The sequence below is a fragment of the Notolabrus celidotus genome, chromosome 3 (assembly GCF_009762535.1).
Source record: "Notolabrus celidotus isolate fNotCel1 chromosome 3, fNotCel1.pri, whole genome shotgun sequence".
Lineage (NCBI taxonomy): Eukaryota > Metazoa > Chordata > Actinopteri > Labriformes > Labridae > Notolabrus > Notolabrus celidotus.
Genome location: NC_048274.1, coordinates 14596832 through 14610349, shown reverse-complemented (window position 1 = coordinate 14610349; position 13518 = coordinate 14596832). Strand labels below are relative to the sequence as shown.

Sequence of the window (13518 nt, the reverse complement as noted above, 5' to 3'; positions counted from 1 at the left end):
CTCCACCTGTTAAAAACAGGTTCGCTATCATGTATCAAAGTGAGACATTTTCCACACTCGAGGAGTTGGATTTATCCTGACATATTTTCCATAAGTGTAATGGCTGGCCTCAGGCTCACCTCCTCCTGAGAGTTTCTTTATACACAGGGGTTAAAGGGAAATGAGAAAAACAGGCATAATGGAGTAAAGTCGTGCTGCAGTATAGGATGTGTTTGTGTTTTGCTATCCTTTAAGGAATTTAGTTCTCACTATAAATCATGTGTTCGCCCATCCTCCATCTGAGGTATTTCATTCTCAAGAGCCAAGAGATTTGGACACATCTGCAGTGGAAATTAAATGGGCCGACTCGTCCAATTGTAATCCGGGAGTGTTTGGAAACCCTTGTGGGAGTCATAGACCATTAAAAATGAAGACATTTCATATTTCTTTATGATTGATGTTTTTTTCATTTCATTCATTCAGAGTCATCTGAAGACTGGTGATAGACATTTCATCAGGTATTACCTTCTGGAGCTCTGGATGGATTACAAATTAAAAATCCAAAGACATTCAACACACTATCAAATATGATTTAAAAGAAAGGAAGCAGATCAAGGAAGTAGAGAATATTTGACTCAAATTTTTCAACATTATTTTGTAATATATCTGATCAAGAACTAATCCATCAATCGACTGTTTGATTTGACTGATTTTTCTGCCCCAAAATGATTTCACTTATCTCTTTTTGCCATCATCATGTCCCTCTCTGACCTGGCCTCTCAAACCTCTTTATGTGAGGGACAGTTAAAGTTTCTTGTTTGTTGTGAGGCTCTGTGTGTTTCCTGTCATTCAGTGTTTTCACTCTGCTGCTGAGGCTCTTGGATCTTAGCGGGTTTTGTCCCCTAACAAGACCGTCTCTGTGGTTGTCGGAGGAGCTCAGTTTGATGTATTTGTTACAGAGAGCTGAGTTGTGGCAGTGATGTTGACCGACTGCAACTGTGAGATAGAACATACTGTGTCTGCGCTAACACAGCACTTCCTGTGTGGGAAGAGGTCCCCTCAGACAGAGCTCACCAGACTCAGTACAGGCCTTTTTACTCCGGCTGAAACCCTGCCCGCCCCCCCTTCTTCCACCCCTTTTCATCACTCCTTTTTAACAACCCAGGAAATCTGAATCGTTGGAAACGTGTGTCTGAACCCGCGGCCTCCACCCAAATAAGAGCTCCTCAGCTGTATGGTAATCAGGCCCAGCCATGAAAATGGCGGCGTTCTTTTCTCGCCAAAGCCCGGGCCTCCCTCCTCCCCTCCCAGACAAAGAGTTGTTTGGACACCTGTTGAGAGCACAGCAAAGATTAGCGTAGTGATGAGGAAGGGGAGGGTCTCATGGTGATGGGGTTAACAGAGGCCAACAGTGACTCGGGATCACATTCCTTAAGAAAAAGGGGGGAATAACCTCCACCCTTGCTGACGATCCCCCAGCCTCTCCCTGGTTCTCTGAGGGGAATAAAAATGCTCAAGAGCATTTGGGGAGACCTCATGAAGGAGGGACTTTGTGGTGCAACACAGTGGGAGGTGACCAGTTTTTTTAGTTATGACTTTGGACAAAAAACAAGGAAACGTTCAGACTGTGAAGTGGCTTCAGCTCCACATCTTTTGAAACCGAACACAGAGGGATTTGTCTTCTTTTAGACATGAAAAACAGACGTGGTCTTAGTTGTGGATACAGAGAGCTTAGCACGAGAATGCAAAAGAGTAAGCAGTAAATCATCATGTTACATAAACAGGGTTAGATAAAGAAGTTTTCTGAATGTGTCATAAACAGAAGTTTCTTTTGGAAAGTATTTTTACAAAGTTGGCTTGAATCTGCTTTTATTTGGAGTTTTTCTCTCTAGGTGATGCATTCTGCCAGGAATCATTGTAAAACAAATCACCAAATGCATTTGAATACTCTTCTCTGGCTCAAAGGCATACTGTCATGAGCTGTCTTCAGAGAATGTAAGCGTCTTCTCCTGACCTCTCTGACCTTCCTGTGTGTTGCAGCAGGGTGGCGCCCATGCTGACGATGCTGTCAGCCTGAACAACAGCCACGGAGGTCTGCCCAGCGCCGGCTCCACATCCAGCACAGAACTCAGCCGCCAAGTGGAAATATTCAGAGGTCCGAGGCAGTGTTATCACCCCATTACATGGCTGAGGGATGACGATGTGGGCACAGCTTAGCTAACGTTCAATGTCTTACTTCCTGCAGGTCTCACTTCAGCCCTGGCTGGCCATGTGCCTACCACCCTGGAGCTGAAGCTGGAGAAGCAGGACAAGGATGATATGCAGGATGACCTCTCTGGGGATGAGAAGTCTGATGATGACAGTGACAGAAGAGATATGAGGACACCCAGAGCAGGCACACGCACAAGGTAAGGACACACAAACACAAACAATCTAGTCATGAACAAACTGAGTGTTTTCCAGAAGTAGAATAATCAGGCTTTCATCTGATGTTAGAGAAAAATTATCATTTGATACTTTTTGTTCAAACTGAGCTACATTTTGATGATAGATCCTTTAGTTTTAGATTTATTTTAATATTTTCCAAAGATGGCAGCTACAGCGAGCATAAAGAGATGGTAAGTTTTGGGCTATAGCTTAGACCTTGACATTCATATGTGCAGAATGTGCATAAAATGATAATGAACAAAGTTTCCCTTCATGAGCCTTGAACCTTTTTTGACACAATTGCAACAAAAGTTTCTTGTCCAGATGCCTGATTTGCTCTCAGCATGGAGGAAAAGATGAGAACACTTCTGAGTTGTCTCCAGGTCTCATTACTAATCTTAAAGCAATAAGACTGCCAGCATACATTATGATGAATCACATGCAGGATCATGTTGTGAAATAAATCGCGATATGATAAGACATCTGTAATATTTTTTGTGATTGAGTGTACAGAGTGATGCAGTAAATGTTGTTTTACAGGGTGTCGGATTGTAGGAGTTAATAATATAGTAGTCCACTTGGTTGTTAGACGTAATTGTTCACAGTATTAATTATCAGATGTTGATTATCTGTTTACTTTTTATTTCTTCAGCCAAGGCCCCTGGTGGTCTGTGTGTTAAAGGCGACAAAAATTTGTCATGGCATCTGCAACTTCATTCTGACCACAGACCTTCTCCCTTCCCCGTTATCTCTCTGCTTTTACCCAGTGTTTGTCCCTTACTTGATAACAGCTCTGACTCCAGCTGTCTGTCTTCTCCCACAGTATAACTGAAGATGAGGATCTGAATCCAGAGCAGAAAGCTGAGCGTGAGCGCGAGAGGAGGATGGCTAACAACGCCCGTGAACGCTTAAGGGTGCGAGACATCAATGAGGCCTTTAAGGAGCTGGGTCGGATGTGCCAGTTGCACCTGAAGAGCGAGAAGCCCCAGACCAAACTACTCATCCTCCACCAGGCTGTGGCCGTCATACTTAACTTGGAGCAGCAAGTCAGAGGTCAGTGTCATCGATACGTGGCATTAAAGTAGTCAAGATTCTTAAAGATGCTTCAGTTTATTACCGGCATTCATTTCATCCAAAGAAGAGACTTTAAATATGATGTTAAACTTACAAAAAGGAGGACAGCAGTAAACAGAGCTGCATGCTGGTTTATTCAAAGTAAACAGTTTAAGTCAACAGTGATAATACATCTGTGTTTGCTGCGGTACTTATTAAGAGATAAAGACGACAGAGATTTGTTGAAGTCAAAGACAGTCGAAAGCTTTATTACCTCATTATGGCTCAAAGTTTTTGTTTCCATTAAGTTTGTACTAACTGCACTAAAAGTTTGATGATGTCTTCTGAACCCACAGAGCGGAATCTGAACCCCAAAGCAGCCTGCCTTAAGAGGAGGGAGGAGGAGAAAGCGTCTGGGGGTTCTGGTGACACTCACCAAGCTCACACAGGGGTCCACCCAGGCCTGACTGACACATCCAACCCCATGGGCCACCTCTGAGTAGCAGACAGGTACATGCAGCTGTGCTTTGATATTGATAAGTCTCAGTGTAATGGAGCTATTTGTTTATTTTTGTATTTAGTTGTTTATTTAGTTTAGAATTAATAAGTAGTATTAGTTGTTAGATTTATCTAAAAAAAAATATTTTTTACAACTTATTTAAGTTAGATTTTGGGGTTATTTTTTGCTAGTCATTTGTTTAGTACATGTAGAATTTTTTGTAATTTTGTATTTCTTTTGTTTGTTTGGTAATTAGGGACTGTGGGCACCTGAGGTTATTTAGGTAGGTAGGAGGCAGAAGGCCAGCATGCACCTGGGTGGGCCTATGGTTTTTTACTTTATGTAGTGGACAGTTGTCATAAAAAACTCAAAGAAAAATCAAAATATCAAACTTTCGCTAAACATAATCAAAGGGTCACTGATGCACCGTGGGGATGTGATGTAAGCAGGCAAAAGAAGTCCAATGTTCATGCAACAGATCAGCAGTTTCCAATGTTTTTTTATCAGCGCAATAGAGGCAGCAGAAGCCATGATTTTCTTTGTTCCTTTTGTTTGCTTGTTTGCCATCAAAATAAACCATCGGAAACCACTGAACTCTTGCATGGACATTGGACTGCTTTTGACTGCATACATCATCCCCACGGTGCATCAGTGACCCTTTGATTATGTTTGGTTAAAGTTTGAGTTTAATATTTTTTATTTTTCTTTGAGTTTTTTATGACAAATGGCCACTACACTCAGTATCAGGGTCTAATTACTATTTATTTGAACCTGGAATGTGCTGTAGTTCTCTCCCTTCTTTATACGTATGTGATGATATGAAAGCATTTTCTGTAATGTTTAACCTTGAATATAAAATAACCCATTTGTTGTTTTGTTCCAGATCAAAGAGATCCAGATCATTTCTGTCCCGTTTGAGTCGGCGTTCTTGCTTCCCAGTGACAAACTTGACTCTCAATTTACAACACCAATTGGAGGAAACAGACCACTTGAGGGAAATACTACGATACTCAATCAACCCAACCCTACTGTTGAAGAAGAAGAAACCCAGCGTCCAGCTCCCTGTGACCAGTTTCCATCTGCAAATTTCTCCTCACTAAGAAACCCCTTCAGCACATATCACTGTCTGCAAGAGAGGTGTTGCTTCTGAACAATCAGAGACTTCGCAATCTCCTCCAACCGTACGTGGAAATTGCCTTGTGCCTAAACTGAATTGACGAATGCATTGTAACAGCAATTGTTTTTTTGTTTGTCTGTTTCTTTTTTTTTCTATTTATTATGTTATTGAGCTAAGTGTATGTCTAAAGGGAAAGTTAAGCAAATTCAAAGAGAAGTATGCAGCTTTTCAGTTTATCTATTGTTTGCAAGTGTCACTGTTTAAAACTGAGCACTCCACCCCGATAAGTCTTTGGCGAGTCTGGAGATGAGGGGGAAATATTTGGGCACTGAGAAGATTAATTTATTGGCCAGCTGAGAGTGATATTTATACCCGACAGAAATGACCATTAGCTGTTAGGAGAGAAGACGTAAAAGCGCCCCATGTTTTAAAAAAAGATGACATATTATTATATTTATATTTAGCAATTTTGCCACTGGCCACTTGCAAAACCAAAACTACCTATGTTTGTTTCTGTGTAGGTTAGATCAGTTGTCTGTGCTACTGACAAGCCAACCATGTTAGTATCAAAGATATAGTCTGCAAAGGTGACCAGCAAACTCTAGGTTTACTGAAAGCTCAGATTTAGTTATTTTCCTCCTTGTTAGTGAGCAGTGAAAACACAGAGAGCAAACCTTAGCATTCCCTGCATATTTAGTGTCTTAACTAAAGGAAGAAGGGAAAGTTGTTGCCCTCCTTTGCCATATAGTGTTAAACGTAAGCAGTGACTTTTTTATTTTATTTGGCAGATTCTTGTCTTTGATTAGCATCCTGACAGTTACTCGCTCCGCTTAATGCAGCACAGAAGTGGCTTGCTTTTTTTGTTTTTGTATCTTTCCTGCCACCAGCTAATCAGAGACTGCTTGATGAAGTTGTAGTAAAATAAACAAACGACGACCACACTTTCTCCTGGCCTGATGAACACATAACTTAATTTTCTTTCTGTTCATATCTGAAGACATTTAATGTCAGACGCAGTTATTCTTGAGTTGTGCTTATTTGTATTGAGTCATTTCTTTACGCACTGTCAGCATCATAACGCCCAGTTTCAGTCGGAGAAAATGTTCTAAGTTATTTTTCAGTGATATTCAAATCAAGCCTTGATACACGCAGTTAAAAAACAGACTAGATATTTCTCAGACTTTGTTGGATGCCATAGAACTGTAGCACAATAATGAACAAAACTAGGTAAGAGGATTTTCTTTGATGCTTCGTAATCATGGCTTTATTTTGTTCTCCCTATCAGTGTGCATGCTTTACGTTCTCCTATTAAGTCTTTGGTCTTAAGACTTGCTTTATATTCCATTAATTTCTGTGTATATTGTTGTCTATCATAATCTACACCTCAAACAAGGCTGTCACATTCAGAAGGACTCTCCTCTTCAATAAAGGGACTTAAATTAGCATAAATATGCCACACTAAGAGTTTACATCAAACATGTATATCATTTGACCACTAAAGCCCTTAATGGTTTTTATGTATGCTCTGTCTGAATGTGGCCTTGTTCTCCATTTCAGTATTTATGGGCTTGTATTCCTCTCAGCAGACTTTGATTGAGGATATTTTACGCCACTTCCTGCTCTTTCCTTCCTTTTTTAAATTTCCTGTTCTTCCTACAATTCTTTGCTCCTCTGTTTGCCAAGTTAGACTTCGCTATATTCCCAGATGCTTTCCCTTGTATAATATATGAAGAAAAACAAAAATCAAAAGGAAAAAAAACATTTGGCTTATTTTTCACTGTAGTTAGTCTTTTATACGATAATACTGTAAGAATATTTCTTGAATTCTAAATATTACTCTTTCTAGATTTTGGAAGCAAAAGTTTTGAGTAAAAAGTTTCTTACTTTATTTTACTATATTAGATAGTAAAACGTACGGTTATTTACAGTAACCTGTCCATTATTACAGGAAATTTAATAAAAGCATCTGAAGGACATGGCTGAAATGTCGCTCGTGGTTTAGTTCTTCAAAAGGCTTCACTCGAGCTCCAGATTCCTAAAAGTGAGACCTCCATCTTATTCTTCGTCTCGTTGTTGATTGGTGAAACATTTGCTCTTGGGTCAAATACAGAAGTAATGTCGATGCATACATCACAAAACTGCAACAACGGGAATTTGAATTTTCTGTCTTTTTCAGCAAAAACAATGTATATAACATTTATGTTGCAATAAATGTGCCATCTTTTTTTAAACTCGACTGTATGTGCATTTATTCTCTCACTGAGCTCACATGTTTGTTTCTTTCTCATCTCTATGTTCACATTCTCTCCTCTCCATGACTTTTTATTTTGTTAAAATGGCACAGGAAGGATGAGGTAGGATGAGCTCAGACACATATGTGGGGTTAAAGACTTCTTTAATGTCTTGTTTTTGTTTTTTTAAGACATTTCTAGTGGATTTAGGCCAAATGAGTGTTTTATAGTGTGTAACTCAGTTTTGAAAATACTACCAGTGGACCATTTTAGTCTGTATGGAAAGTGCTATGAATATATGTTTCTATTTTTAATAAAGTGTGATAGCAGCGTACTGTATATGTGCTGTGCGCCTACTCTGTTTCTTACATGAAAAGTTTACATTTGGCTGTGAAAAAAATGAATCATCATCATCAGGGTGTAACTCTTAGAATGGGTACATTTTAAATTGTAAGTAGCAAAAAAACAACACATTGGTGGAATGAAAAGCAAGAAAAAGGCAATCACTGCCAGGCAGCTTTGTGGTGTTGTGGATATGACTGCTGCCTTACAGTCTGATGGTTCAGGGTTCAAGTCCAGTGTAGGGAATATAAAAGGTTGAGGTAGGGTCAGCACAAGGTTGAGGCAGGGAGTGTAGAAGGGACGAAGGAAGGATGAGGCAGGGAGGAGCTGGACAAAAGCCATGAAGTCCAGGAAAATCACCACACAAAGGTGAAAAAGCAGATAAGAAAAGTGCAGGAGGAAAAATAGACCCCTGGTGTAAGGTGGTGCTTTTATACAACTAAAACAAATTGGTGAAATAAAAAGAAAGAAAAAATGAGGGTTTCCTCACAAATTGGTCAAACTATGCAAGGGACAAAACGTAAAAAATCATTTATGAGCAGAATGCAGAAAAGAAACTGATGCACACGTTTTGAAAGAACAAACCTGGCCTGATGTTTTTGGCGGAAGCAGCTTTCTTTTGGCTGTGACTGAAGTTAATGAATCCCAATAGTGTTTTTGTGAGGACTGATGTGCTGTAAATCTCTCACATCTGCACAGAATTATACTCAAGCATGAGAGCACTCCTTGCATCCTGAGCTGTCTGATCCCAGTTCAGTTTTCTGACAGAGGTGACACTCAGTAAAGAAACACAAAAACAAAAATCCTGCTGACTGCTCTGCTGTCTGTGATGCAACATAAATCACATCTGTCATCTTTGGATTCTTCTCTGCAGAGACAAACAGAATGTGTGAGTGTGTTGTGAGGGTGCTGCTGCTGGTGGAGATGGAGATGGAGGTGGTGGGTGTGCATGTGTTCTGTAGGAGTGGGACCACCGGGTCTGAAGGCAGATTTCCTGTCATGGCTGCTGGGCCAGCAGACAGAAAGTCCTTGGCTTGTATCCTTGAAGCTCGCCCAGAGAGCCTGCTGCTCCTCCTGCTCTGAACACTGAGATCATCCTCCTCTCTGCTGCTCCCACTAAACATGTTTCTTAGGCAGGGCTTCTTGATCAAGTATTTCCTTCATTTAAAAAAGAAAAAGAAAAATCTGGACGTGCTCTTCAAAACTGTTTGAAAATATCAGTCATTTTCAACCTGCAAGGCATGCTGGGTCTAATTTCAGGAAAACACAAACTGCATCTAATGCCTCCTTTGATAGCCCCCTATAACATTAAGTTCACTCTTCTGTTGTATTAAATTACAGTGTTTAAACTTTTAATTGTGCTAAACTAAGCTAATCGGCTGCTCAAGTAGCTGCAGAACAGACAAAACATATAAAAGTGACATCTATCTTATATAATAATAATAATAAAGTTTATTTATAAAGCACTTATCATATCAGACGTTACAAAGTGCTTTACATCTTAAAAAAAACCCACAATAAAGATAACAAAGCATGGGGGGGATATATGGGCTGACAAGACACTTTAAGAGGAAGGGCTGAAAAAAAGAGTAAACTACTAAAATCAATTAAAACAATAAAACAAATAAAATCAGTAAAACAAATAAAACAATGAGTGAATAAAAGGAAAACAATGAATAAAAGTAGATTAAAAATAAATGTAACATCGTGGATAAAACAATATCACAGGAAGGCCTGGCGATATAAATATGTTTTCAGCTGTGATTTAAAAGAAGATACTGCAAAATGTATCCATGCAAAATGTTGAACTATTCCTATAATTTCAATTATTATACACTGTTGTTGGACCTAGCACTAATATTTCCAGATTGTTTGATTGGAGGAAGTAATTGAGATGTTTTGTAAGGTGAAAGGAATAAATGTTAAGAGTTTATGGTGTACATTTTGTTAGTGATGTTTTATCAAACCAAAGGTGAAGAAGCACTCAATGAAACGTGATAAAATTGCATCATATACAATGAAAAAGTCAATACTGAGCAGTCTTCAGTTGTACTACACTACAGTTGTAGTTTTCACTACCCACTATACAAAAAGAGAAAACATCTGAATGAGTAGTTCTCCACCTGTCGGGTTTCCTGACCTTACTAACTACAGATAAATTGCTGCTGTGGCTCTTGCAGAGGTGCACCTTCACTTGTTTTGGAAACACAACATGAAGTGGTTGGCTGCTCATCAGTTCACCAGAAAGGAAAGCTCATCTTATAAAGCAGATTTTTCTGGATAGAGAGATACTATAACCTTCAAACATCCATAATGTAAAAAGTGAAGTGCCTCTGACATCTCTGTTGCCTGTCAGTTTGGTTGAGCTGCCCCTGGAAGGCTTGCAGTACCTCTCATATTCAGACTGAGCTGTGTACTGAGCATGCCCAGAGGTCCCAGCTGTGGCACCTCAGCAGAGAACAGAGCATTCATTGTGTGTTGCTGTAACCCAACACAGAGGCACAGAGCTCAGATTAAAGGCTGTGGAGCTGTGCGGTCTCCGTACGGACACAAACATAAACAGTGAGACTCTACAAAGACACAGGGGCAGCTGGGCCTCAGGTTAATGTACTTTGTGCTGTACTGATGAGGTCTCTTAAAACAACTCAGAGGTTATTATTTGGAATCTTCGGCATGAGTCAGTGTGTGCATTCCATTTTCCTCCTCATCATATTCAGCTCAAGAAGTAACCAAGTGCACCCCCTTTATTTCTGCACACATACAGCATGTACATTTTTCATCTAAAATGTGTGATATAGATTCAAGCTGTTAAAATGTGTCCTATCAAAACAAAGATACAATAGTAACATGTTCATACTTACATGTAATCAGTCATAAAGATAACATAACATAACATAACTAACATAAACATAACTAACATAACATAACATAACATAACATAACATAACATAACATAGCATAACATAATACACAACATAACATAAAATAATTAATATAAAATATAATATAAAAATATAATTAATATAATATACCATAAAAACATAATATAATAATATTAGGACACATTGTCAACATTGATGAAAATATTTACAATATGGATTACAGGACTGATATAATGTCATGATATTGATCTGTGTTTGACATTCACAGCACTTTTTTGGATTGTGACATTAAAACATGATATCAGATTATAATTGTTCATACACCTGTTTGTTTCAAGATGTATTTGATAAAAAAGAAGTTTCCATCCAATTTATGGCAGAAATGCTGTCCTATGAATACAGTAACATCTAATATGATCATGTATCTTTACCATTGTTCTATCAGATATTGGTATGTATGCTTTATATAGGCTTGGCCTAGACTTCTGCTCCTCCCTACTTTAAACCATTCTGGATATTATTTATCACCGCTCAGACTGCAGTGACTGCACTTCCTTTTAAAGTACATATGCACCACAGAAACTTTATTACTGAAATAACACACACTCTCCTGAACATTTTTCAACATGTCCCATCCCACTCAGCATTGTACCTTTTCTTAATGTCAGGATGTTACCTCATTACACTGCACTCCTACACTTATGTGCGACTCTCTTTATGCGCATACTGGCTAGTCTTTACATATTGTGATGCATTTGTTGTCCTGACTGTGAGAGCACAGGCACCAGCGGGAACCACAGGGTCTCATTAAGTGTCCGTATTCAGGTCAGCTGACTATCCACTAGATGACGCTCTCGGTTTTTAAAGACATGCAGCTGCAAATTGCATTCATGCATTGTGTAATTAATAACGCTCGCAACCAGTCTGAGTTCATATGTGTGGCTTTATGTCCTAACTTATTTGAATCTCACAATATTTAGACAGTTATTTTTTTTCAGAAGGGTGTTTTTGACTAAATTGTGAAACATTACTCCCAACAACATTACTTACAGGGTCCACCCATTGACTTCTTTACCTCATAGCAGAGTATGGACACCAAACTTCACATTTTGACGCATAACTCATATTTGATTCATATAAATACCTACGAATTGGTTTAGTTATTTCACAATACACGTTCTAAACTTTAAATACATTGTCAATTGAGCTAAATAATCCTAAAAAGGGACATTAATTCGTTTCCTTTCTGAAGAGCTAGTATGAAGGACAAATTATGCGCATAGTGCGCGTCTTATGTGTATCTTGGTTTTAGGACTCTTAGGACCCTGCTGAGCTGAACAGAGCCAAGCTGGGTCGGTCTAAACGAAGAAGAACCTGTAGGAATGAGTCCTGGTAAACTTCAGTGTAGGATGTTGTATGTTGAGAAATCTGTTCCTGGACCAGCAGAGTGTTTTTGGGTGGGTGGGCGGGATTGTGCGCTTGATTCAGGAGGCGGAGCGGCCCGGAGGGTCGGACGTCCTTCTCAAGCTGCCCTACTCTGTCCTCAGAAAACAACACTGGATTTATTAAGGTAGTTAGCAGTGGTGTGGATACTTTGCATAGCTGTTTAACTTTTAAACAAAGTTTCTTAAAAAGCGTGAATAAACTCCGATAAGTGACCCAGAGAGAGAAACGACGCCGGTGAGTAACTTTAACGAGCTAACAAAGTTTATGGTCGGCTTCTGTTGAGCGTCAATATCCGCTGAACTAAACAAGACGCAAAGAAACTAAACATTTGACAACAACATGAGAATTAAACCCTCTCTGAAACAGACCTAACTTGGTCTTAATGTAATGTATGAGAGGAAAAAATGAAGCAGAAGTTTGACAGTAAATCTCAGGCTTGTGGTGTTTCTGCCACCTGTTGCAGAGCAGCGATGAGAAATGTCCAGATACTGCGTCAACCCAAACAGCAGTTTTTTCCCTATAAATAACTTCAAAATCCCAATCTTATGCTGTGTTTGCCATTTTATTGACTTAGTAATAAAGTGAAATGATTTAATTGTGTTTACAGTAGCAGTCGTATGCTCACGTTGCATTTACCTGACCGCTCCAGATTAGTGAACTCCCATTTATGTTGCGTAACTCTTTAATATTTTCCCAGTGTGAATTCTCGCTGTTTTCAGTGGCTTCTTGTGGGATTCGCATTCTCTCACGTACTGCTGCTCTAAACTGATTTATTTTCCTCTTGTAGTCATGAGAGTCTCTGCAGCTGTGTCAGGACTCCATGTGACACAGAACATTAATCAGTTCTCATGAAGAGATAAAAATCTGCTTTGTTAAATCTTTACAGTCCACCCCTCCACACAGATCAAAGCCAGGGCCTTGACATCCAACCTGTGCTCGGTGCTGACCTCTCTGCTCTGCAGCACAGGGGTCAGTGAAGGCAGCATGGCCACTAGAAAGGGCAGTGGGGCATCTCAGTGTGGGTTTCCTCCTTTTGAGGGAAAGGAACAAACAAAAATCATGGACTGGAAAAAGTTTACGCACTTGTTGGATCACTTTTGTTTTGGATACATGTGACACTAAGGATGAAAGAGTCCATTGTGTTGCCTTCAGCTTAAATCTGATCTGGACAGCACTTTTCCTGCTGGACTGTCTTCATCCTTCCTGCTCTGTCTACAAAGGGTTAGGCTGATTCCACTCACCAACAACAATATTCAATAACTTATTAACACCAAACTGAGGTCAGTTATTCTCACACAGAGCTGTGGGCGGCCTACATTTGTAAAATATACAATACTTTGTGTTTGCAGGGTTTTGTGAAAGAGACAGCACATTTCAAAATAAAACTATACTAGTACCTGCCTATAACATATACAATTAGATTAATAGTTATATCAGAAACATGTAAGCTTTGGAGGAGAACATTTATTTTATATGCAGGAAACACCAAAAATGTATAAGAATAAATAAGGAATGCAGTGTCTTACCATTTGCACTTAACTT

At 39.4% G+C, this 13518-nt stretch overlaps 2 protein-coding genes across 4 annotated transcripts in view; both read left to right on the top strand.

Annotated features, from left to right (window-relative positions):
* Positions 1-7645, top strand: part of tcf12 (transcription factor 12) — an 87087-nt gene extending 79442 nt beyond the window's left edge. For 2 of the 3 annotated variants that reach the window (XM_034680735.1, XM_034680736.1), the window contains exons 16-20: positions 2020-2134; positions 2225-2387; positions 3230-3459; positions 3816-3969; positions 4842-7645. In XM_034680735.1, the coding sequence (XP_034536626.1) occupies positions 2020-2134; positions 2225-2387; positions 3230-3459; positions 3816-3958 (651 nt within the window). In that variant the 3' untranslated portion in view covers positions 3959-3969; positions 4842-7645. The remainder of the gene's footprint in view (positions 1-2019; positions 2135-2224; positions 2388-3229; positions 3460-3815; positions 3970-4841) is intronic. The other variant, XM_034680737.1, reaches the window with a different exon arrangement.
* A 4383-nt stretch (positions 7646-12028) lies between these two features.
* The window catches only part of LOC117810216 (cingulin-like protein 1), a 32139-nt gene continuing 30649 nt past the window's right edge, over positions 12029-13518 (top strand). The window contains 1 exon segment of the mRNA XM_034679915.1: positions 12029-12210. The gene's annotated coding sequence lies outside the window, so the exon portion shown is untranslated.